The sequence below is a fragment of the Nymphalis io genome, chromosome 5 (assembly GCF_905147045.1).
Source record: "Nymphalis io chromosome 5, ilAglIoxx1.1, whole genome shotgun sequence".
NCBI lineage: Eukaryota > Metazoa > Arthropoda > Insecta > Lepidoptera > Nymphalidae > Nymphalis > Nymphalis io.
The window spans coordinates 7,018,927-7,032,342 of record NC_065892.1 but is presented as its reverse complement, the minus strand read 5'-3'; the positions used below and the strand labels follow the sequence as shown (position 1 = coordinate 7,032,342).

Below are 13,416 nucleotides of genomic sequence, written 5' to 3'. Positions count from 1 at the left end.
AACGACATTTGGCCTTTATATTTCCAAACTCAACTTCGATAACCACAATACTATAATATAAAATTTTTAAAAAATCAATGACAATAGCTCGAACATAAAATCGCTCACTCGTAACTTTAACCCATTGAGTGTCTACCAATCGTCAAACGCTACGAAACGTCAAACATCCCTAAAGACTTACAGTAGAGCTGGGCTAAGAATAAAATATGTCGAAATCAAATATCTGAGTTGGGTTTAATCGACATCAAATAGATTCACTGTGTGTGTCTTTGATAAAGTTACGGATTTTGTTCATCACTTTAATCTGAGAAGTTTTTATTTTCAAAATGATAGAACCTAACAATATTAATTTGTCATCCTGTCGAATTTGTTTATCTAACAAGAGACCCTTGTGTCCATTATTTAAATATAAGCTTTCTGGGAATTATGCAGAAATGCTTACAGCAATAGCAGACGTTAAGGTGAGCGTTTGTTTATATTTATTGTTCAGTTAAAGATCGTAAATATAGTACCGGCTTCACTATATTTAAAAAAATTCTGGAGATACAAATTAGTTTAGTGATTATTTCATGCTTTCATATAGAAAAAACAAAATTATGATGTTGTTATATGTTTGTTCTATTTTCAAACGAAATATAACTAAAGTCATAATTATGATTGGTTTCTTAATAAGGTACTTATTTTCAATTGATAAATAAAATCCAATATTTTGTATATAAACTAATACAAAATTGTAATAATTGGACACAAACAGTGTCCAATTATTTAATTTTTAAATTTATTGCTGTATAATTATTGGTTTGTTTTGAGTTTGAAATAAATGCATGAATTTTATTATATTGTTAGGTTTCATCAAATGATGGATTACCTGAGAAAATTTGCAACAAATGTTGTACATCTTTGGAAAAGGCTTTTCTTCTTAAAAATGTTGCAGAGAGGTAAGTGTTCATTTTATTTATAGTTATTATTATATATTATCACTTTTTATATCCCTTGTAAGAAAATCTATTCTAGAGCTAAGCTACACTTTACTATATATATGTTTATATTTATTTAAGAACTGTTGTATATATTGTATAAAAATTAATTTTATAATATACATTTTATTAAAGGTCTGATCGTGAGTTAAGAAAACTAATTGCAACAGCAAGTAGAAATGTACCAACAAAAAAAATTGCTTTTGATTCTTTTACTGATATAAAAAGTGAAATTGGGCCTCTGTCTATTAAAAGTGAACCGAAATGGGAAATGGAGATAGACATACTTGATAATCCAAATGAAGTTGTAAAGGTTGAAACTATTGATGGCAAAGATATTGTTATAGCAGATACCGTTATAAGAAAAGTAGAATCTGGAAATGGCTTTAATATATCTAGAGATAATTTACAGACGTTCAATATTGATGTAAGTAATTTTGAGTAGAAGGATAAAAAAAAATATCCAAAATGTTAGTGTTTTTTTAATAAAGTAAATAGTAGTATCAATTGTTAATAATAAGTAATAAAGACATTGTTTAATAACTATATATGCATTTTGCACATACATCTGTTAAATTATACATTGTTTTAAGCTATTCAATAACTTTTTGAATAATTATAACTAAAGGCAGTACAATAAAAAGTTTGAACATCTTATTTTCTTGTTGCTGTTATAGTATCAGCCATTAAAAGGAATCAACAAATTTTAATAAAATGATTACCTAATTAATAGATATGTTTATCCTAGGCTGAATATTTAGATGATGACATATACCAAGATGATGATGATGATGATTATGTGCCTCCTTCAGAGAAGCCTAAGAGTAAATTTAAAAAACCAAAGTTGTCAGAAATTAAGGTGTTTAAGGCTAAAAAACCAGTTGTGAAAAAAGTAAGGGTTATTAGACCATTTAAACATGAGCACGATGATTCTTCTAGTGGTGATGAAAAGAAATCTACTACTATTACTTGTTGTAAGTTTCTTTGTGGTTCCTTGTAAAATAATTAATGTTTACCTAAATTTGTGAAAAGTTATAAGTAAGTAACAGTAACAGCCTGTTAATGTCCCACTGCTGGGCTAAGGCCTCCTCTCCTTTTTGAGGAGAAGGTTTGGAGCTTATTCCATCACGCTGCTCCAATGCGGTTTGGTAGAATGCACATGTAGCATAATTTAAATAAAATTAGAAACATGCAGGTTTCCTTACGATGTTTTCCTTCACCGTCAAGCATGAGATATAATTATAAACACAAATTAAGCACATGAAAATTCAGTGGTGCTTGCCCGGGCTTGGACCCACAATCATCGGTTAAGATTCACGCGTTCTAACCACTAGACCATCAGCTTTTTTTTGTGTAAAGCTATGTCTGGCATTAATTACAAAGACTATATCTATTTTGTAAACTTTTTTGTAAGTATGCCAAAAGCTTCATGCAAATGTCCTTAACAACTGTTCCTTAACAATTCTGTACTAAAGGGCTTAATAATATATTTTATTTTGTAAACATATGGATAATGCCTAATTAAATAATGGTCTTATTTATTTTTGCATGCTTGATTTTGACAGATCCAATAATGAAAAATGGTGCAAAAGGACCACCAATTCTCTTAAAAAGACCTAAAGATGCTACATTATTAAAAATTCATCCAAACTATAAGGCCAGGACTTCAGCGAAGTCTGATAGTAGAATTATAAGACGAGATATTTCTATAAGAAGGGTGAAAAATTCGAAACCAATTTCAAAAGAAAGAGAAAAGCTTGTATGTCCAGTCTGTGGTATATTGACATATACACTGGGCAATCATATAGCAACCCATGAAGGTATATGAGCTATATTATTATAATATAATAACAAGTTCAACTAAAGTTTTTATAGAAAATCTCATATACAAAAAAAAAAATGACTTATAGACAATATATATTTCCAGCTTGCAACTGATGGCAAACTTATTACAGTAAAAAGATCTAGTACTTTTTATTAACATTTAATAATATTTCTTTCAGAGAAAAAGAAGTACACTTGTTCCGATTGCCCACGATCCTTTGTACAGAAAAGTAATTTATTGGTACACCTTAAACAACATACTGGAATAAAAGACCATATTTGTGAAATTTGTGGTGCAGGGTTCTACACACAGAAATCATTAGTGAGGTAAATCTTATTCATTCTTACAGTGATTGTGTTTTATTACAGTTCAGACAAAAACCATTATATTTTCTTTTTTTAGGCATAACCTCATTCACAAAGGAGAGAGACCATTTCAGTGCAATTTATGTTCTAAAAAGTTTATTGCTGTAAGTTAAATTTTATTTACTTTATTTTAATAATAATAAAAAAAAGTTGAAAATAACAATTTAATTGTCAATATTTTTAAATAAATAAAAATATGTGTACTTATGAAATCAGCAAACTTTTATTTATGAAGTCAGTAAAATTTTTTCTTCTTACAAATAGAAAGTAGTTTTTTCTCTTTTAAATTTCCTTATAAACGAAATTCGGTATTTATAAATAAATAACTTAGATAATTAATTAAATTTCCAGCGTTGTGATCTAAACCGTCACCTTCGGATCCACGCTGGGTACAAACCATTCAAGTGCGCGACCTGCACTATGTCTTTCAATGCAAAACACCAGCTGCAGAACCATGAGCGTATGCACACCGGAGAACGCCCTTACTCTTGCCAAGTGAGTTTGAGTCATAGCAATATTAATAGGTAGTAAAGGATCAAGCCGAGTTGGCCCAGTGGTAAGAACGCGTGAATCTTAACCGATGATCGCGGGTTCAAACCCGGGCAAGCACCACTGAATTTTCATGTGCTTAATTTGTGATTATAATTCATCTGGTGCTATACGGTGAAGGAAAACATCGTGAGGAAACCTGCATGTGTCTAATTTCAGTGAAATTCTGCCACATGTGTATTCCACCATCCCGCATTGGAGCAGCGTGGTGGAATAAGCTCCAAACCTTCTCCTCAAAAAGAGAAGAGGAGGCCTTTAGCCCAGCAGTGGAACTTTCACAGGCTGTTACGGTAAAGGAACATTGAGTACCATACAAGACTGTGTCTGTCTGCACTCCCAATGGATCAGATCAGAGCGAGATATTAAGTTACCTGGAAGAGATCGCTGTGTAGCGATAAGGTCGCCATAATTGTACATTTATTTAGGCAATATACACATTTTGTATTTTTCTCTTTGTGGTGTGATGTACAATAAAGTATTAAAGTAAGTCGTGTACGTGTGTTTGCGCATATTTTTGTTCTGTAATATATCTCCTGCGCAGTTGGCTTGTAATTGACATTTGTGAGACACAAATGCATTTACAGTTACGAGGAAATTTAATTTTAGGATTATTCTAACATAGTTTTAACCAAATTTTCATTGTAAAGAATATATTTTACTATGTTTAATTGATCACTTACCCGTGAGTCGATCATTATTACGGTATGATAAGATGCCATGATCAATGTGAAAATTTGTTGAAATATGCTTTGAGTTGCGCTTTGCGAGATTTGTAGTGACACATAGTTTTTGTCGATTCTCATGGAGGATATAAAATTTAATTGTACATAAGTAATATTTGTACATAATTATATAATTTGTACATTAATATATAATAAATTAGTGATAAAGAGTAACAACAATAATGTTTCTTGTCTGTTCTGTAGAATCTATATTTTGCACAAGTGGTACATTTTTTATGAAATCCAAATGTGAATTATGCAAAATGATAATTTAAATGTACTTTTTATGTTGAGCATACTAGAAAAAAATATAATTTTAATTCGATTTTTGAGCAAAACTATATTGCCATATCTATTAAATTGAAAATCGTTATTTAATTATTAAACTGACCAATCGGTGGTCGAAAAAACAAATTTCTCATAGAAAAACTCTTGTATCTTGCTAGTTCTCGTAGGACAACTTTATATAATATATAATAATTTGACTGCCTCGTTGGTTTAATGGCTTGATGTAAGGCCGCAGTCCCGGAGATCCTGGGTTCAATTCCCAGGTCGGGCCACTAAAGTTATTGAGTTTTCTGTTAGAAAATTCTCAGTTGCAATCTCGAGTCTGGAAGGTGGAAGTGTGTTTACTCCCGTGCCTCGGAAAGTACATAAAGTCGTTGGTCCAGCGCCTGAACTCTTTCCGGTCACTTTTTCACAAACACTTTTTCACGATATTACTTATTAGCTTTAGAGCGGCAAAGTTAAAATGTTTGTACTTTATTAAGAATAGTTTTAATGAGAATTCATACCTTCTTCAGCCAGTCTTTGCAGGCAGTATCACACGAGAAATGAAATGTGTATTTTTTTCGACCTAAACAATTAAATAAAACTTTTTCTTTCATAAATCGAATTCGTCACTACGACCTTTTTTTTCTTCTGAAAAACAGTGGGCTCGCTTGCGCATGCTATCTTGCTCTTAGTTACTGCGACCTAAAATAACTCCATCATTACTTTATGAGCAATTAAATAATTATTACAAAATTTCCACCATGTTTTTCACTCCTTTATAGTATGCATCATTGAAATATGAAAGAGCAGAGCCAATTATTTCACTAAGTCAGCGTGTGTAACTTTAATAGTATTTTTTGCGGAGTTTCCTTTTCGAGGAAAAATTATTTCGTTCTCGTCTATTTTCGTGTTATTACTACTACTGCTGATATTACAATTATTATTGTGAATAATTATCGCCTATTTTTGAGCCACACATTTTTACTGAGTCATCGAGGAACTAAATATTTTATTAACAAATCCGTCTCTATTACAAATACCAGTATAATTTCTAAAATATTGAAAAGAAATTCAATAATAAATACTTTGAAATTGTAATTCTTGAATTTTCTTAGTATTGAATTTTCTTAGAAATGCAACACTTGAGTCTATGGTTTTGTTCCGATAACTAACGAGTAACCTTTACTTGAATACTGAATTCGCTGCTTAATTTCCAGGTGTGCAGCGTGGCCTTCAGCTACAAAGTGAACCTAAACAATCACGTGTTCAAAGTTCACGGCATCAACCTGAAGTTCAAGTCGATCCACACCGTAACCGACGAAGTGCTGCGGCGGGAGATGGGCATGCTGAACGAGGCGCGGGAGGCCATCGCGCACATCATGCCGCAGCTCGCGGACGTGCCCACGCCGGCCGCGCACGAGACCGTGCACCACACGGCGGACTACAGCGTCTAGTGCGAGAGTTTTGTGAAAGTTTATTGATTGGCTGAGAAGAGAACCCGCGCGTCACACATTAACAGGATAACATATTTTTTATTCAAATGTGAATTCTACCGGAAAATTGTGACCTATACTTCTGTGATTTTGAAACTTCCATTTAAGAACTTGTTTTAATCCGATACTAAAAGTGGAGTTATTTTATATAAGAAGTTATATATAGTTTAGCATTTTTTATAAGAAGAGATTTGAGCTGAAATGTACAGTCCTATGGTAACATAAGAAGTTTCTTAATTGAATTGGTTATAAATGTATATCCAAAAATGATTAAAAAGAAGCTATGGAAATACTTAACGACTTAGAAAATTTATTGTAGGGTTTCTATAATATATCTTAGGATAAAATAATTGTGTAGAGACAGACTTGAGAAATATACGTAAATATGACGCTGGCTCCCATTTTTTTTTTGTATATAATTTTAACCAGATTTTTTTTACATGTGTACATAATTATTAGTATAAGGCGTTAAAAAGGTTGTGTTTTAAAATATGAGAAGTCAATATTTTTTTTTTTTCAATTTTAAACCTAAACATAATTTACTTATGAAAGTTTTGATTAGTTATATATTTAAAAAATAAATAAATTGTTTAAATAAATGTTCTTTATTATTTTTCACATAACAATACATATTTAAATACTATTTTCTTCTTCCACATAATATATACATTACCGTCTTAATTAATAAATGCAACATTTTTATGACAATACAATAAACCAATTGTTTCTAACAAAACTTATTATTTTCATAAAATAAAAACTTGGTTGTCATTATAATTATAACTAAAAAGAGATCAATTATTTACTTAATATTTTTTCATATTTCTACAATATCACTTTATTATGATACATAAAATTGCATTTGTTGATTATTTATGAGATGTTTCAATTTTTTTTCGTATTTTTTTTACATTTATCTCGTGTTCTTTTAGAACTTGATCGTGATTCTTTGCCAATAGCTCAGTTATTATAGTCAATGTAGTCTCTGACACACATACATCCAACCGTTACTACTTTTTTCACGGCGATCCATCTCTTCATGAGATCATCGGGTAGTTCGTCTTGAGATTCCTCATCTGTGTTTCTCTTTCTTTTCAATACAGTTATCTGTAAAAAGCAATATTGTTATGATTCCATTTTGACAACACACTTATTTAGAGTTACACACACATAAATCAAGTCACTCTTATAATTCTTAAACTTATAAATACTTACGTTATGAAAACGTTTGAGGCAACCATAGGGTGGGGGACATAGACTTTCATTGCAGATTCTAGTTTCAATGGAGCGAGGAATGTAATCGTCACCCAAAATTATCGGTTTCTTCTAAAATTATAGAAACGTTGAATATAATACATTTGAATAATATTGATTTATTCAGATTTTTATATAAGTACTTACGGTTTTCTCTTCACAACTACAAGGGATATCATTTCCATCTCCTTGCTGAAATGAAATAAAGATTATTATATTTATTTTTATTTAATGAATCTCTTGTGTACCTTTTAATTCCATAAACTGTTTTTACCGACTAAAATAAGGCTGAAGAAGGTAATATATTATATCTGAATAATTAGGAAAATACTTTATCTCAGTAAAGACTTTGAACTGCGACAAAATATAGTGTGGATACGTAAAGTTACGATTATAATTTATAAGTTTTTCTCTATTTACAAAATAGAGAAAAACAATGTAGATTTAAAGACTATTTTGTTTTTACGTAAAACTGTATAAATATCTGAATAATATAAATGCGTATATTTCTTTGAAATTTTCAACACAAACACAAAAATTTAGTAGATATGCCTCTATTGTGCTATACTCGTTTTTTTATTTAACGGAATATCCAGTACAATTTGACAAACAAATTAAACTGGTAATTATACCGGCATCAAGTTAAGTAAGTTGTTAGACCAAGCATTAACCACTAGCGTTTTTGAAAATTAAACGTTAAATAACGTTATTACAAACTTTAAGTCAATAACATCAATCACCGTAACATTAAAGTTTCATACTTACACCATATTTTTCCTTTTTAATATTTCCTCTCCTAGTCCTCGTTTCAAAGGAATTGTCTAATAAAATAATATCGTTTCTTATCATATTTGCGTAATCTACTATGAATTCTGGTAACTCTTCGGTATTAGTATTAGTGTCGAATGGTTTAGTTACATATGTTATTCCTAATTCAGCGTCGTCCATGTCGTTGTTTAAAGCTCTTTGTAGAATATAGTTTTGTCTCATACGGGTTCTTTGATTTTGAACCATAAACTCATCAATATTAGATGTCTTTTTGAAGGCAAGTGATGGAACTGTTAGTTGTATAGTGATCAGAGCGGCACATGTTTGAAACAGCAGTAGTGATAATCTTATCTGCAAATATTCATTTAATTTTAAACTAACAAAACTTAAAAAAATTAACTTACATCTTGGGTTTTTTATTAACGAAATCCACGAATCCACACAATAATTATAAAAGCAAATAAGAAAAAAGCCGCGAGAAACGGAAATATCCCTACCATGGTTTATGGTTATAAATGATCTTGCCTGCCGCTGTTACAGGAATGATCATAGACTTAATTTTCTCTACTTTATATACCATGGTTTGATTGAAAGGTGTTTGAATAGGTCCATTAGTGTTGAATAACTTGATCGTAATTGATACTGGCATTTTTGTAAGGGTATTAAATGATACCATTTCATTGTCTCGATATGCTATTGTTTCTCGATATTGTCAGGTTTATTTAAGAGAGATTTTATCTAACAAGTTTTTCTCGTACTTTTCTAAGAATTTGTTATAGGTACGTGCCTAACGACAGAAACGTGATTTGTGGTCAAATTAATATATATAGTATTTTGCGATCTACATTAGGTGATAAAAGTAACTGCCTGTACATGTCCGCCACCATCCGCTACATGCAGGTTTCCTTACGGTGTTTTCCTTCAGCACCGAGTAAGAGATGAATTCAGCACATGCGCAAATTAAGCACATGTAAATTCAGTGGTGCTTGTCGGGGTTTGAACTCTGAATCATCGGTTAAAATTCGCGTCATCTAACCACTAGGCCACCACGGCTCCTTATTACACACTCTTATTACTCACATTTGTTAATTTAATACCTAATAATTTAGACGTTTACGCCTTCTATGTAGAATTCATTTATGTTTGCATTCTTAATTAAAAAATATATAGGTAGTCATTTTTTGCTATACCTACATAACCTAATGAAGTTCTGACAAGTATAACACATTCGCATCCTCCACACTTTTCATATCCTCATACGCAATGCCTTCTTATATTTTGTTAGTGACCCTAACCCTATTACATATGATAATAACCTTGAACCCACGTCATGGGTAGCTGTATTACGGTAAGTACTCGCGAAAGCTCGAGTGTCATTAAATTGGATATTTTTCGGGTCGTTTTCTATACATAGTATCTTTGGAGGTATTCCCGTGTTTAGTGATAGTGAGATTTTATTGAATGCACATTGCATTCAATAAAATTAAGTAAAATAAATAAAAAAAAATTTTACTCGCTTCGATCCTGTAACAGTAGTCTTCAACTTTTTTTGTAATTTTCGTACTGTTTGCTAATAATAATTGATTCATTGAACATTGTCTTAAAATGGATTTTAGAGCATTTTACGATTATATTTTTGTTTTGCACCTCCTAATAACACTCGCCTTGTCAAGTGTTAGTTTGATAAAATAATCATACTGTAATTTAAAATAACTATTGAGCATTTTGTAAAGAATAGCCGTGCCCATTAAAATAAGTCTGCATTATGAAAAGAATTTAATAAGTTATAATTTATAAACGTGATTTTTGCTTGTTTATTTTTTTTATTGTATATTTAAATATTTCGTACTTTTATTATTTAGTAGCTCTATTTTGACTACCGGTTCCGAAAAATATTATATTATGAGTAGTCAGTTGAGTACTAGCAAGAAGCTCGCATTGTTTGGTTTTTTAAAAAGAGTAACGGTAATTTTTGAGTTGTAAAACAAATTGTATTACCACTGTGGATAATATTGAGTTATATTAAAATATTAAAACTGTTAAGACGGAGAAGAATGTTTGAATTTTAATACCTTCGAAATTAAGGAAGTTTACAATTCAGAAGTGGGATTACATCGGGGTATACTGGTGAGATTCTATTACTCTGGTGTGATCATACGCCTGCATCAAGGTATGTGACCATTAAATTTAATTATATATCTATTATTTGTACTTTTAGTTAGTTATTTTTGTTCAAAACAATAGTACTTTGTGTAAATGTGTATTGTAATAATTCAAGTACAATAATGATTTGGTTAACTAAATAAGAAACGTAAAATAAATATAGTAATTTTATTTGGAATTCTATTTTTGAGTTTTTATATATATATATATATATATATATATATATATATTTACTAATTTAGAATTGTATATTAATGTTAATTTGCTACGAGCAAAACAATTTTGAAGTGCAAGGTGCACATAATTGGTATATGAAACGCTATGAGCGAACATAATGTTTGAAGCGCTATATGCGCATATCAATAAAACGCTATGAGCGATTATTACGTGAAGTGCAATGTGCACGGAGGTAAGTATGTACTGCTAAGATGATACACTACTTGTGAAGTGTAAAGTGTACAGTAACTATAGGAATGAGTGATTTTAGAATAGTAAATTTAATTTATCCAATTATCCTATGTTTGTGTAATTACCGTTATATAATAATAAATAAACATGTGTTTGTAAAAACATACTAGTAGTTATATTTGTAATTGAATGTAAACACCATATAAATTTGTATTCTTCGCGGGGACGCGAAACTTATCAGGATGGACGAATTGTTAGTTTGATAAAATAATCATACTGTAATTTAAAATAACTATTGAGCATTTTGTAAAGAATAGCCGTGCCCATTAAAATAAGTCTGCATTACGAAAAGAATTTAATAAGTTATAATTTATAAACGTGATTTTTGCTTGTTTATTTTTTTTATTGTATATTTAAATATTTCGTACTTTTATTATTCAGTAGCTCTATTTTGACTACCGGTTCCGAAAAATATTATATTATAAATAGTCAGTTGAGTACTAGCAAGAGTAATAGCATTGTTTGGTTTTTTAAAAAGAGGAACGGTAATTTTTGAGTTGCAAAACAAATTGTATTACCACTGTGGATAATATTGAGTTATATTAAAATAATAAAACTGTTAAGACGGGAAGAATGTTTGAATTTTAATACCTTCGAAATTAAGGAAGTTTACACAAGGAATAAATAATTTATTGTTCTTTCGAAGCAATTACACAAAGTCAATTTGGTCGTGGACCCGGGTTTCAAATCCCAGGTCGGACCAATAAAGTTATTGAGTTTTTCTGTCGGAAATTCTCAGTAGCTGCCCGGAGTCTGGAAGTAGGAAGTGTGTACACTCCCGTGCCTTGGAAAGCACGTAAAACCGTTGGTCCTGCGCCTTAACTCTTTTTGCTCATGTCTGATTTTCGTCCCATTGGATTATGAGAGTTAGGGAATAGAGAGTGCGCCTTTGAGTGTTTGCGCACTATAATATGTCCTATGCAGTTTAGTAATCTCTTGAGATTGGCCGCCGTAGCCAAACTCGGTCTGGAGGACTATGTAAAATAATAATAATAATTATTATTATAAGAGTTAACTCTTAAATTTGGTTTTAATCTAACGGTATATGTTACCATCATAACGGTTTGAATAAATCTAAAATAGTCCAAGTTGAATTGAATCGGGAAAGTATCGTAATTGTTACAGTTTAGTAGAATTGGTCCCCAGCTCCCTATAATAAATATATAAATAATATCCTGGGACATTATTCACACACGGCCATCTGATCCCAAACTAAGCAGAGCTTGTGCTATGGAAACTAGACAACTGATATACTACATATAATACTTTTCTTACTCAGGACACAGACAAGTTCATAGGCACGAATGTCTGTCCTGGGTGGGAATGGAAATGGAAAAATGAGCCCGTCAAATACACCGTCTTCACGTTCAGCCATATCCAATATATCTATAATTATATATATTTATATATATTTAGCATCAAGAAGTTAATTTTATAAAAATCTCGAATTGGTCTTTTTAAAAATATAACACGAAATCATATAAATTGAAGTAAATAACTCACTCAATTACTCTTCTTCTAATTAAAAATTGAAACCTCACATTTGAACACATTTAACAAATCACAAGTCGCGCCAATAATACATTAATTACTGTACCTTTTTATCCATTAACAAAATGGCGGTTTTAAATTAGCTCGCGGCTTTTTTTTACAAAACCATTAAATGTTTCATAAGCCAATGTTCAAAATATAAATAAATAATAATAAATGTTCAAAATATATAATAAGTATTTCACACCAAAGCAAGATAACAAACTCACGTACAACAAAAGATTAGATTTTTTCATATTTTATATGTTGATACCTTCATATTTTTTTTCTTTTTATTTTATTTCTTTCAACGCTTTCTACACCTGCAAAACAACCCACAACGAGGATCTTTGGCATCTAGGAAGAATATAAAATATATTGAAAAAATAAATATGTCTAAAAATAAAAACCAAAGCGTATACTAAGGAGGCCATGTTAAAATTTTATTTTCGAATTTTATTATGGCATTTTTACGAAAATAAACCTACTTTTAAAATAACCCACTACGTGGGTTCCCATGCCCACTATTGCGACAAGAGTCAGCCCACTACATGGGTCCTTGTCGTTGAATGGGTTAAAGTTAGGAAGTTAAACAATGTAAAATTTAATAAAATTATATAATACTGTAACATTTAACTTTAGTTGATGAGATAAGTCGATTGTATTTTTCTTGTAAATCGGAATAGTATATTAAATTTTATTATGCATTGAATTAAATGAATTGACAGTGCTTTGCCTTAATACCAGAGGGATGCACGTTTAGGTCGGTACCGTTGATATATTAATATACTATAATTGGATAATAAGAAAAAAATGAATTATACCGTACCTATTCAAAGTGCACCACTCAAACCTTCATAACTATTGTTATTGAAAATCGAGAGGAACTTGTAATGTAAACTATTATAATATATTATCATTGAAGGGTTGATTAAACTATAAACATTGTACTTGAATCTAGTGATTTAATTACCTGACTCTATTTGAATAGATGTCATATATGAGATTGGTAGTTAAACCTATTTGATT

The 13,416-nt window shown here is 30.6% G+C and overlaps 2 protein-coding genes across 3 annotated transcripts; one reads left to right on the top strand and one right to left on the bottom strand.

Annotated features, from left to right (window-relative positions):
* The first annotated feature begins 178 nt into the window (after positions 1–178).
* On the top strand, positions 179–6,708 carry LOC126768597 (zinc finger protein 610-like). Its single transcript, XM_050486780.1, has 9 exons — positions 179–461; positions 847–938; positions 1,113–1,404; positions 1,726–1,951; positions 2,543–2,797; positions 2,981–3,128; positions 3,205–3,271; positions 3,519–3,662; positions 5,929–6,708. The coding sequence occupies exons 1-9, from the start codon at positions 327–329 to the stop codon at positions 6,163–6,165; spliced, it is 1,596 nt and encodes a 531-aa protein (XP_050342737.1). The 5' UTR covers positions 179–326; the 3' UTR covers positions 6,166–6,708.
* A 276-nt stretch (positions 6,709–6,984) lies between these two features.
* On the bottom strand, positions 6,985–12,531 carry LOC126768767 (prothoracicotropic hormone-like). Of its 2 annotated transcripts, none has more exons than XM_050487060.1 (5): positions 12,455–12,531; positions 8,224–8,577; positions 7,606–7,650; positions 7,420–7,530; positions 6,985–7,311 (listed from the first exon to the last, which is right to left on the bottom strand). In XM_050487060.1, exons 1-5 carry the CDS (start codon positions 12,464–12,466, stop codon positions 7,165–7,167), a joined length of 669 nt encoding a protein of 222 aa, XP_050343017.1. In that variant the 5' UTR covers positions 12,467–12,531; the 3' UTR covers positions 6,985–7,164. The 2 variants fall into 2 exon arrangements, with proteins under 2 accessions (XP_050343017.1, XP_050343018.1); XM_050487061.1 differs by lacking the exon at positions 12,455–12,531 and adding an exon at positions 12,361–12,430.
* Between the last annotated feature and the right edge of the window lie 885 nt (positions 12,532–13,416).